Here is a 13,177-nt window from a genome sequence, read left to right on the forward strand (position 1 = left end):
TTTTAAAATGCTAGTTTCATTTTTTGGCCGCCTTTTAAATTACAAGTTAAGACGTCACTGAAAATCAACTGGGCCACTTTGAGACAAAATATAAAATTCAAACATTGTCAAATATTTGAAAGGGAATATAACCTCAGGTATTTTGTGTGGAACACCAACGTTTGCAACTCTGGCCGCTCTCACCTTTCGCTTTAAAAATGTTTGGCGCCACTGTACAGGGAAATTTAAAAACATTAAGGGATCTTCCATAAAGATTGCTTTGCAGGTTACATTCCCTTTAAATATTTGAAAGGGAGTATAACCTCAAGGCTTTATTTGTGGAAGACCCCATCACAATAGTTGATTTTATAAAATGTCTTTACGGTTGCCCAACTTGTTGAAATGTTGCCCTGGAATAGTTCAGCCAATGCCTAAGAATGAGTTCATAAACTCATTAGTGGGAGAGAAAACGGATCCACAGCTAAAGCGGGGAGGCAACATTTCAACAAGATGGCCAAGGTTATTTTACAAAAAGAAATATTTGAGCAAGAATAGGCGAAACTATAAAGTAAATTTGGTCTTAACCAACTTGTTAAAATGGGAAAACAAAATCACGTGACTACTTTTTCACAGCCAACTTCGATTCGGTGACTCGTGTTCATAGTTGGCCGTGCGACGTTAAAGAAAAAAAAATATTTCTTCCAGATACTGCAGCTAATTAACTTACACTTTTCTATTACAAAATGTTTTAAATAATATTAATAAATATATAATTTAGACGAATTGATCAAAATTTAAACCGCCATTAGCAAAATAAAATGAATAATAGTTCGTATTTCTTAGGATAGATGGCACTGCAGTTCTTCACAAAATCACGTGACTACCACCTTAGCAATTCAATTTCTACTTGGCTGAAGATCATCTTAGATTTTTCATATGCTTAAAATTTCAATGAATTTTAAGCAAACTAAATGAACGGAACTGACGGCGGCTATTAAAGTGGAACGCTGTCGTTTGAATTTTAGAGGTTTCCCGAGATGCAGGTCACTCTGTTGCATGCTTTCCTTATAATCATAATTTAAAATTTAATAATGTATTAAACATTTTTATTTTTTGTACAGCCAAAGCTAAAGATTTTATTTTAACTATATTTAATCATTTATTCATGTGAGGGTGTCCTAATAATCAAGGAAGTGATCTCCTCCCCCAGTTTCCTTCGCGAAATAGTTCTGAAAAAGTGCGAAAATACTCGAGCGGAGTTACTGAATTTTTACCCAGATTTTGGTAAATGTCGGTGTGGCCCTTGAAAATCAATCATGAATATCATTTAAGCCTAACACCTCGCTCAGCCAATAAACATCAAATATTTACTAAATTCAATAAATATTAAAAAACCGCAAAGAAATTTAAATATGACCGTCTATAATTTGAATTGACCTGGGGCTCGGTTAAAAATTACATTACATTGAAATTTAAAATGGTGAAGCATAGAACCACCATTATTCTCACAAACTTGTACCATAAAATGTCAGATCTGAATTATTTTCCTTGCACAATTCGTTCTGTGTTTGTCTTAATAATTTTCCCAAAAAATAAGGGGCCCAAAAATCAGGGTTGGCTGATTAAACCAACTTGATTTAAATCAATTCTTATAAAGTATTTTTGAAAGAGAAAAACGTCGCCAATTGCTATAATTTAGGTTTAAATATAGTCTTTCTTGTGCTTCCCCCCTAATGTTGCATTGGATTCTACCTGTGGGTTGAGATTCCACCGAATTTATTTTGTTAAGTACCAAAATAGTCTTTAAAAATTAAAAAATTAAAACATATTTTTTTAGGTTAAATTATGATACTAAATAATCCGAATTATATAAATAAAAACGATTTATTTGATTTTTTTAAATAAAATAAATTGCCAACCCGGCCAAAAATTGAACTTTGCACAGGGCCCAAGTAAAGCTAGTTACGGCATTGTCGAAATGTACTATAATTATAGTGCGGTTGGCAACGCTGAGTTGGTTCCCTAAAACTGATGTCTCCGGACGCGATTCAAGCAAAAATTAGATAATGATGCCCGTGGACCATTTATTCCAATTTTACCTTCTCCCAAAGTTATCAGTTCTCCCAAAAACATGGTGTCCCATTTGTCCCAATTCCATTTCTCCGAACCGGAGTTCATTTAACCCAAAAATATGTATTCCCATTTTTCCCAACGATCAAGTTTCCCAAAATAATTGAGTCCCATTTCTCCCAACGATCAATATTCCCAAAAATCTGGATTCCCCTTTCTCCCAATCATTATTTTCCAAATATATGGTAATTGCGCGGTTTTAGATCTCATCGATACGAGTCGATATGTCGAAAAAAATACCGTTTTGGAAATATGTGAATTGACTTGGCGTTAGGTTAGGTTAGGTTAGGTTAGGTTAGATTAGGTTAGTAGGCATATCCTAATTGTAGTAATATAAAGAATTACTTGGACTTATTTCATGTAATATATGTTTTTATGGTAGGTTAAAATAAAACTTAGATTCATGTTTATACCAAGTGTAATTTTGGGACAAATGGGATTTGGGATAACTATTTTGGGACAAATGGGATTTGGGATAACTATTTTGGGACAAATGGGATTTGGGATAACTATTTTGGGACAAATGGGATTGGGACAAATAGGATTGGGAGAAATGGGATTGGGAGAAATTGGAATTGGGAGAACTATTTTGGGCGAAATGGGGGTAAACCGTGGACCAGCACAGCATTGTAATTCTCCCCAATTAAAAAATAAGTACATTCTTGACTAAACTTAACAGCACCGATGTGAGAGATCTAGCTAGGCCTAACGAGTTTACGAGATAAGATATTACATCTGAGTAAGAAACTATGTAAGTGGAAATAAGACTGAACAATCAAGGATAGCTGGATCGAAAAATAAAATGGTTTCCCGTTACCTTCACCTTCAAACGCGGCCTTTGACTACACTACCAAGTCAAAAATGAGCGAATAGTGTTAATAAGCGGGAAATTTGCCTAAGATGAACGCCATCTGGCGGGACTTAACGGTAATGACTTTCGCGTCCAGAGAAGAAATATTATTTTCAGTTATGAAACCAATGATAGCGGGAGAAAGAGAAACGCGTTATTTCATCGCCATTTTTTCCCTCTTCGTTTTTAATACTTTAAGGCCTCATTTCCGGCCCAGTTACTTTTTCATTTAGCAGGTATTAAGAAGCAGTTAAGGCCCGAAGGAAGGGGGGGGTCCCTTCCCTTCCCTTCCCTTCCCTTCCATCCCCCTCTCCAAAAAAACTATCAAACCTAGAAGTTGAAAGGCACTTTCCTCTTTAAAAATTAATATTCGCCAGCCGGTACCTAACTCGGGTTTTTTCGTAGCTGTTTGAAAACATTACCTTAAAAAAGTTTTCTCTTTGAAATTTAAAATTCCAAGAATTGGAAATTTGACAGAGGAATGCAATCGGTGTATTAAAAAGTGTATATACACCACCAAATTTATCCTTATTTTATAGTAGCAAAGGTTTATTATTTTGATGGTTGTTAACTCGGATTTGATGCTCGATCGAGGAAGCGAGTTGAAATTGTCTTGTTTTTACGGCGTATTTTCGCCCAAGGGACCAAATCATTTCGAAAAAGACGACATTTGGTCGCCAGGCGTACGAGATGGTAAAATCTGCGCTTTCAAATGAACCGTAAATATTCAGCTAAAGCGCGGCGAATCGTAAAGCTAACGCCGTGGCGTAAAAATAGACTCTTTCCCTCCTAAAACTATAGCGAACGCTCGTAAAAGAAATAAAGTCAAACTATTATTACCGTATGCGGGGAATCTTGTAAAAATAAACCAATTATAAAGATTTGTTAAACAAACTATATTCTTTAGAAGATTTTCGTCGTACATTTCGTTTAGTTTGGCAAAAGAAAAAATAGCCCAATACGCCTTGCTAAATATTTATCCGCGCAACAACGAAACTTTTAGGCGAGCCAGCTACCAGGGGTAACGAATAGAAATATAAAAATATACGTTATTCTATCCGCTAATAGATCTTAAAGGAAATTGATTTGAACTAGGAGCAACAAACACAAGGAGAACGCAGCTAGCCTTTAAACACGCTAACGCCGTGTTGTGTACAAATTTCATTGGACGAGCCTTAACGCCGAACGTTTTACGGGCGGGGAGAAGACAATATGAAAAATGTACGCAAGAAAATGCACGACTTCTGACGGGTTGCGTTCTCCTTGTGTGGGGTGCTGCGTTTGTTGCTCCTAAATTGTAAAAACTTCAACGGTTCATAGTATAAATTATTACTTGGAAGGGATGAACGTATTGGCTAAGACCTACGAGCAACAAGCACAACACCCCACACAAGGAGAACGCAACCCGTCAAAAGTCGTGGATTTTCTTGTGTACATTTTTCATTGGTTAGATGCTTTATCGCCTGCTGCCGTCGGAAGGGGAAAATTCGGAAATTGTCTCCCCCCCCCCCACCCGTAAAACGTTCAGCGTATAGGCTCGTGACGCTCGTCCAATGAAATTCGTACACAACCCTTCGTTAGCGTGTTTAAAGGCTAGCTGCGTTCTCCTTGTGTTTGTTGCTCCTAGCTAAGACCAAAACGGATAAATATTTCTGAGCCCGTGTTATTCTATTTTATGATCAGAATAAATAATTACACGCGCGACGAAAAAATTAGCGATATCATCGAGATTCACGCGTTTTTAATTTAAAAAACCTTCCTTTTTACGATTTTTATTTTCAAGCGAATAATAGGCGTTTCTATAAAATAAATCAATAAAAAAATTAAATGTATAAAATGTTTTTCCCCGCGTCACGAGCTTAAGCTTTTTAGTGCTTTATTGGCACGCGCGTTTCGCACGTCGACTTCAAATTCCAAAATCTTGATCGACTCGAGCGCACGCTCTCTATCTTCAATAACTTTAGCTAGTGAGGTAGAAAAAAAGATTTACACGTGACCTCCCGTATTTTAAAGAAATTCCTATTTCTTTTAGCGTCTATAAGTTATTTTTGTTAAACGAGTGGTCATCAAATAGCCACGTACCGATAAATTAAGACTTCCTAATCCGAAATTAAAAATAAGAAGCGGGAAACGTTACAATTTAAATAGCATTTTTAACAAATTGCCTCCTCGAAGGAAGATTGAGAGACGGAGCGAACTGACTAATTGGGAGCTAAGCTTATACAAAGCAATCTCTCGAAACGGGGAAAAAGAGGGATGTCCAGGGAGATAAACCCCAATCCGGGCGGTACATCGTTTCTTCATCGCGACTTTTACAAGCGAAGGGAATAAAACGCGCGTCCCACTAAAAGCGACGAGAGAAAAATGGCACAAAAGGGCTGGAAAAAAGGCCTCCGTTTATGTATTTGTTATACGATAAAAGGCCCCTTTACCGCGCTACTTGTAACGTTAAACTAGCACGCCGTGGAAGGTAGCGTACGCTTTACCCGTCAGATAGAGTGAAGAGGAATCGTCAGGTAGGGTCGATACGGGGAGGGCACTGTATAGCGGATGGAAACAACATAATCCAGAAGCCCAGTTTCATTCCGCGGTATCGATTTAAAAAGGGGGTCCGGCAGCCCTGTGGAACAAGGAGAGTCGCAGCGCCAGCCGGAGAGCAGCGGCGCGCCGAGTTGGGGTTGAACGCATTGCGTTTCTGGCCGTCACAGGCCACCGCCGACAGCCGATTTGCGCGTCCCGGGTCGCCTCGAGAACGCGGGCCAGCACACACGCGCGTCGAAAGCTTTATTCCCCATTCGCGTCTCGAATCAAGTTGATTTTGGTCGCGATTTAAAACGTCTCGAATCGTTTTATCTGTAAGAATCGGTCGGCGCTTATCCGCGGTGCGGACGCGACTCAATTCTGGCTCGGTACACCAAAACGGGATTAGGATTAATCGCCATGTTCCTAATCCTGGCCGCTTTGTTCCAAGCCACTCTCCTCTTCACGGACGCGTCCGGGCGAGCTTCCAAACGCGACGACACCAGCCCTCCTTCCGCGGCGTCTTCCGCTTCCGGGAGACAAGGAGCCGCCGGGGATGCCGTCGAAGTGGACAATTACGACGACGAACTGCCGTCGCTTTGGCCATTCGACACCTTCACGCAACCGGACCCTGATCAGATGGTCAGCACCAGGACGGAGGCCGGCGTCGTCAGGGGCAAATTCGTCTCCCTTCCGAATGGAAAGCGAGTGGAAGCCTACCTCGGAATACCCTACGCCGAGCCTCCCCTCAAGGACCTCAGGTTTCAAGTAAGGATACCACACACTCTCGCTGACCTTGTCACCGGCTCCTTCGAATACCTAAACGTCTCTATTTGGTTATTTGGTCCCTACACCCATCTCAAATTTGGTCCCTATAAAGTATCTTATTTTCAATAAATCCGGGGGAAAGTAGTACCAGCTAAAATATTTTGATTCTTCTATTCAAGAGCGGCTTACAAAATGGTTTACAACTTACAATGCTAGTACGCATTTTAGTTTATGGAATAATTAAAAAATAAGTCGGCTTTTGGGATAATTTAGTTAAAATAAATATTTAATTTTTATTTCACAATAGTTCGGATTTTGTTCCTATTTTCTAAATTTTTCTATCGCTAAAAGTCCTCTTCCACAAAATATTTTCCAGTTTTTGGTAAGAAAGAAATTAGCCCAAATTTCGAAATTCGTAGAGGAACCATTCGTATACGTATGACTTTACTAACGAATTGTTTAATTATTGTGTTGAAGATCTTTATACCGTTATAGAATATAGAGGCAATTTTTTTTAGCGAGGAGTGTACCCGAGGTGTAAATCACCGATTTTTATGAAACTCGAGGGGTATGTAGACCCGTTTATTCCCATTCGACCGAAATCCCATTCGACCGAAAGAATTTTAAAATGTAGCCCAATTGGCGGGGTGATTTGGTATTTTATTTATAAATTATGTACTATCGAAGATCCATGTTTAGGTTAGGTTAGGTTAGGTTAGGTTAGGTTAGAGTTGGTTAAGTTTACTATTTCAGTTTTGGTTCAGTTACTTTTCTTGACTAGGTGAAGATAAAAATATAATTCATGCTCATTCCATTTTATTTTCAAATAAATGCATCGTACAAAGATATTAAAATGGCATAGCTAAATTCATAGCTACTGCATCTAGTAGGGAGAGTGATACTTCATTTTGAGATTAAGACGTAATAAATAATTATTATTGATGTATAAATACCCTCCTTTATTAGCTATCCGCTCCATTGCAAACGACTTCAGTAACTAAATTGAAAACATAGCCAATTTATATAGCAGCGTTCGGTCGAATGGGAGGGACACATAAAAACCCCACGTTTCGGCGGAATTCGGTCGAATGGGACACCTCAAAAACCGCCTTCGGTCGAATGGGATTTCGGTCGAATGGGACTAAAGCAGGTAGACCTTGGGCTAATATGAATTTTCGCCAAGGGAAAAGTTACGCTGGGCTCCCTTTTTGCTATGGCAACCGAAAATGTTTTTGACAACATAAAATGAAAAAATCTATATTTAAAAAAGCATGGGATTTTCTCGGTTTCACAGGGGGGTACCTTTTGAAAATTTTTGAAAACCCAAAAAAATTAAAAATTTTAATTTCAACTAAAATGCTAAATTTGAACAATTTTAGGTGAAATTCATCAAGTAGCCCCCCTGTGAAACCGAGAAAATCCCATGCTTTTTTAAATGTAGATTTTTTCATTTTAAGTTGTCAAAAACATTTTCGGTTGCCATAGCAAAATGGAATCCCAGCGTAACTTTTCCCTTGGCGAAAATTCATGTTACCCCAAGGTCTACATACCCCCCCGAGTTTCATCAAAATCAGTGATTTACACCTCGGGTACACTCCTCGTAAGTGTATGTCCTTAATTGTGCTCTGGCCCGTGAAAGTATATCATTGGGTTAAATGATCGTTCGATACAGTTCGTAGATTAAATTATCGGTCAATACGGGCCATTCTAGCGACCCTATATCATTCCAGAAATTATATACTGTGTAGAACTATACCACTATCGATTCAAACAAACTAAGCCCAAATAACCGATAGTTAGATAGTCAAAAGTCAATGCATGTTATATATATATATATATATATACATGTTGGTAAATGTATATATATATATATATATATATATATATATACATTTACCAACATTTGGTGTACCTTTATACGTCTTTTTTTGCTTAATCCGCAAAATGAAATATAGAGTCTTAAATATTCAAATTACTAATTCGTTTAGCGCTGATACGTTGAAAAACACAATCTATTATGCAGTAAGTCGAAAAAATACGAACAAAAAAAGCTAATGCGGAAGAATCTAACAAAAACAAACGTTTAAAAGGGGAAATGCTATTTTTCTTATGCATATATTATCTTTGCATCTAGTGCAAGATAAATGAAAAATAAATATTGAGAAGTTTATAATATATATTTTATAATTTATAAATAAGATTTCCCCTATAAACAGTTTTAATTTCTAATTTTCTAAAGTAACGAATTTCCTGCCCGCACTTATTTTTAAAAATCAGCGAAGGTATGTGCTTCAAGATAATTACATTAGGGAGATGAATACTTAAATATTAATATATTATTTACTTTTGCTAATACAAATATGTACCGTAAAAAAACGAACAACAAACAGATTAATTATTTTGTTAAAGAAAATTTCGGATGCGAGACAATGACCAGTATGAAATTCAGTCTGATTTATTTCCCCAAATAAACCTTGATGTTTAACTTCATTTATTTACCGTGAATATGGAAGTTGAGATCCTAGTCCCAGAAGTGGCATTTCCTATCACGAGTACGGAGAGTATGACAGCGAAATAATAATAAAAAAAAACAACTGCGTGCCCGACAGATATACACATTTTGCAATTTACGCGTAAAGCAATTTTGAAAATACGATTTCGATAGCGATATCGACTTAAAGACCTCCAAGTAGTATTCCAAAATGAAATTTACGTCCGGTGAAATGATTCGACGGACTCTGTTATATCAGAACGTAAATATTATATCCCTTACGATAAGAGTATTCGTCTAGGCTATAAACAGTGACTGATCAACCAATAGGCTGAGTACACTTAAGCCTATAGGGACCCGCAGCTTGCCTAGAGGTAGATGGGCTAAAGGGATTATGATCAAATTGATCATAGGGGCCGGGTTCGATCCCAGATTGTAGCGTTGAGTTTGCCACTTCACTCCCCACAGGTAAAAGGGGCTTTCCATCGAGTTCTTCGGTTTCCCTTTTCCATAAAAACCTTTTGTAGTTAACGGTAAAAGTAGGTGTAGGGTGATGTTGGCTCGCGTGGCATGAAGGGCTTTCCACCACCCTCCTATACATGTATAGACATTATAAACCGGCCACCGGAATTAATGGTATTAAAAGTCGCTAGATGACTTGGGTGGTACTTTTTTAAAGTCTAGGAGCCCGGGTGGTAGTTAAAGGGGAACGGCCAAGCTTTACCAAATATCGCCTTATTTGCATATCAAAAGATCAACAAGACGTTCAATATACTTACACGTACCTTTTTTTGTCTTGAGATAATAGTTTTGGACAGAAAAAGTTGAAATTCAAAATAACGCCCAGTTTGAATTTTCGCTGCCATCTTAAGGTGTATCGTCAGCGCCAGCAGCACCTTAGTGAGCGATTTGCGAACTATCCTAACTTTTAAAATCACCCAATTTAGGTTTGAGTCTCGTATAACTGGAACGCGCCGCGCGTGCAAAACGAATTTTTCGCTTTTATGTTGTTTTTCTGTTTCACCGATTTCTCACCAGGTGTCGCGGCGGACGCGCGCTTTACAATTTCCGAAAATGTCTTTATTTTATTAAAAATTTACCACTTAATATTTTTTGACGCGGTTTTCACCATAAATTTTAGTTTTTAACGGGCTATAGGGCTATCTAACTGGTTAAAGCTTGACCGTTCCCCTTTAATCCGCCATTGGCTATGAAATTTTCAATGAGGCCGACTTACCAAGCCGCGGATGTGGACACAGTATCGCGGCTTAACATTTACCATCGACATAGGCGTACCGACCCGGGTTCATCGAGTTATGGGGGTATATTTTGAAACTGGCGCCAAGTTGTTTTTCACGTAGGGAGGCTCCAAACACACTCCTATCTTTAAAATATCAAAGCTATTTATAATTATTTTTTGACATAGGGGGCGCCATATACCCTCGATACGCCTGTGACCACCGGTGTTACTTCGAAATGTAGAAATTATATAAGTAATATTTACTTATTTATAAAACATATTTTTCAACTATAGTATGGTATGGTTGTATACAAGTATTATCATACGTAACATAATAAAAATAATTATGACAATTGACGAACTGATTTTCAGTGTCTTATATATGCACAAGGTGAAATTTAATACTATCAAAGATGATAATATACTAGTTAGTTCAGTTGCAGGTCCAAAATGGTTTAGGTCTGGAAGGTCAGTGTTATATTTATTGTTATTACGTTACTTATGATATTAATTATCTAAGTAATGCAAGTTGAATAAATTGGCCTAAGCCACTAAAGCATCTACCGCGCGGGTATTGGTGAGATTAGCCATGCTAAGCAAGCATCCGTAGAAGTGCTTCAATTGAAGACACTTCCAAGTTAACTTTGGGAAAATATAAATTTTATTTCGTCAGGTAGAGAAAGCTATACACTTATTGTGCCCTGACACCTCTACAACAAAGTGAGAACAAAGTCAAAACGTAACCGTTCGAAACGGCCAGAGCTTAACCTCTCTATTAATTATAGCTTGTATAACAAAAACGTATTGGAAGACATTATTTACAGTGTGATTATATCTTCTTCAAATGACTGATCGTTCAAGAAATTGTTACGATATTAATGTGGTTGCAACGAGGCTAGAAATCGAGGGGTAAGGCATTGGCATAAAAACGGGATTCATCGTGAAAATCGCACCCTCAAATCTCAAAATCAGCAGAACTAGGAATTCATCGTGAAATCGGTACTCTGAAATCTCAAAATCAGCAAAAAAAAGGAATTCACCGTGAAATTGGTACTCTGAGATCTCAAAATCAGCAACAAAAGGAATTTACCTTGAAATTGGTACTCTGAGTTCTCAAAATCAGCAAAAAAGAAATTCACCGTGAAATCGGTACTCTGAGATCTCAAAATCAGCAAAAAAGAAATTCACCGTGAAATCGGTACTCTGAGATCTCAAAATTAGCAACAAAAGGAATTTACCTGGAAATTGGTACTCTGAGTTCTCAAAATCAGCAAAAAAGAAATTCACCGTGAAATTGGTACTCTGAGATCTCAAAATCAGCAAAAAAGGAATTCATCGTAAAGTTGGTACTCTGAATCTCAAAATCAGCAAAAACCGGAATTCATCGTGAAATCGGTACTCTGAGATCTCAAAATCAGCAAAAAAGGAATTCATCGTAAAGTTGGTACTCTGAATCTCAAAATCAGCAAAAACCGGAATTCATCGTGAAATCGGTACTCTGAGATCTCAAAATCAGCAGAAAAGGAATTCATCGTAAAGTTGGTACTCTGAATCTCAAAATCAGCAAAAACCGGAATTCATTGTGAAATCGGTACTCTGAGATCTCAAAATCAGCAGAAAAAGGAATTCATCGTGAAATCGGTACTCTGAAATCTCAAAATCAGCAAAAAAAAAGGAATTCACCGTGAAATTGGTACTCTGAGATCTCAAAATCAGCAACAAAAGGAATTTACCTTGAAATTGGTACTCTGAGTTCTCAAAATCAGCAAAAAAGAAATTCACCGTGAAATCGGTACTCTGAGATCTCAAAATCAGCAACAAAAGGAATTCACCTTGAAATTGGTACTCTGAAATCTCAAAATCAGCAAAAAAAAGGAATTCACCTTGAAATTGTTACTCTGAAATCTCAAAATCAGCAGAAAAAGTAATTAATCGTGAAAATCATATTCCGAGTTATCGAAATCAACATATAAACGGAAATAAACACAAAAATCTTACTCTGAATCTCCAAATCAGCGTTAAAAACAGGAATAAAATCGAGAATCTTACTTTAAAATCTTAAAATCAGTTTCGGATTTCCGAAATCACTTCGAGATTCAAAATGCCGTACTCAAATTTTGGCAAGCGTCCGACCCAATGGCACGCCGATATCTCTGTAAATAGGCATCGAAAGTATATAGGTTTAAGGGTTTTTAGTCGGAAGTCGAGACCCTGCGAACAATAAGGAGCATTTTTTTCCATGGCGACGTCAATAGCTCCTTATCCTAAAACTCTCTAGCGCTCGTCCTTGGCGTCGTATAAATCCCCTTCATCAAAGAAAGGCTGCTTAATGAAAAGAAGGACCTTCGCTTCGTCGAGAGGGTTCTATCGGAGCGCTGCAGGCGGACCGATAAAAGCGGTCATAATAGGGGAATCCTTCCGCGGATGATCCGAAGGACGAGGTGTTTGGGAATTAAAAAGCCGCCTTTCTTCTCGCCGCGGGTATTAAGGCTCTAATTAAACAATCAATGAAGGCCTAAGCCCAGCTTGTTCCGTGGTCGACGGGAAACTGAGATTTCTCGCGATGCTTTTTTGTAGGGCTCCCATTCATTCACCGGGAGAGAACATGGACTGAAGTTATATAATTTGATTCGAGAGAAGAAAGGAAATCTCATACGCTCGATTAAAAACAATCACGAGGATAATAAAAGGCCCCAAGTTAATGAGAAATCCAACAAAAAAATAGTACGTCATTTTTTTTATCAGGGTCACTATAATAGATTGCATTTTATATTTTCCATATACCAAATCAACTTGAAAATACAAATATTCGATGTAAAATTTGGTTAAAATTGTTAAAGTTAGGGCTAAGATTTTAGAAATAGGCGAAACTATAAAGTCCAGGGGGAGGGGGGGTGAAAAGATGGTAGTCACGTGACCTCAGGTGTTAGGTCCTAGGCATAATAGCGTACCTACAGATTTTGGTCACTCTCTCTCTCGCTCTCTCCTCACCTGCTGTACCGTCGCTATACACCACTGCCTAGGTCCTGTCCTAACAAATAAATTTGATACCCGGGCAAAGGTACTTAACAAAACAATAAAAAATATCAAGAGAAGTGTAATTGAATTGAAGGAAATAATCAAGGGCCTAATTATGTCTAATGCAGAGCTGTGTTACCTGAACATTGCGACTCGTAAATTACATGCTATGTAATTGATC

General features: G+C 37.9%; 1 protein-coding gene across 1 annotated transcript in view; it reads left to right on the forward strand.

The window, feature by feature from the left end:
- Positions 1-5,648: 5,648 nt before the first annotated feature.
- LOC149936228 (fatty acyl-CoA hydrolase precursor, medium chain-like) overlaps positions 5,649-13,177 on the forward strand; it is a 64,368-nt gene continuing 56,839 nt past the window's right edge. Inside the window, exon 1 of the mRNA XM_090152973.1 lies at positions 5,649-6,247. Within this exon, the coding sequence (XP_090009099.1) occupies positions 5,900-6,247 (348 nt within the window). The 5' untranslated portion in view covers positions 5,649-5,899. The remainder of the gene's footprint in view (positions 6,248-13,177) is intronic.

The sequence above is a fragment of the Leiobunum rupestre genome, chromosome 7 (assembly GCF_980474605.1).
Source record: "Leiobunum rupestre chromosome 7, qqLeiRupe1.1.hap1, whole genome shotgun sequence".
NCBI classification, from domain to species: domain Eukaryota; kingdom Metazoa; phylum Arthropoda; class Arachnida; order Opiliones; family Sclerosomatidae; genus Leiobunum; species Leiobunum rupestre.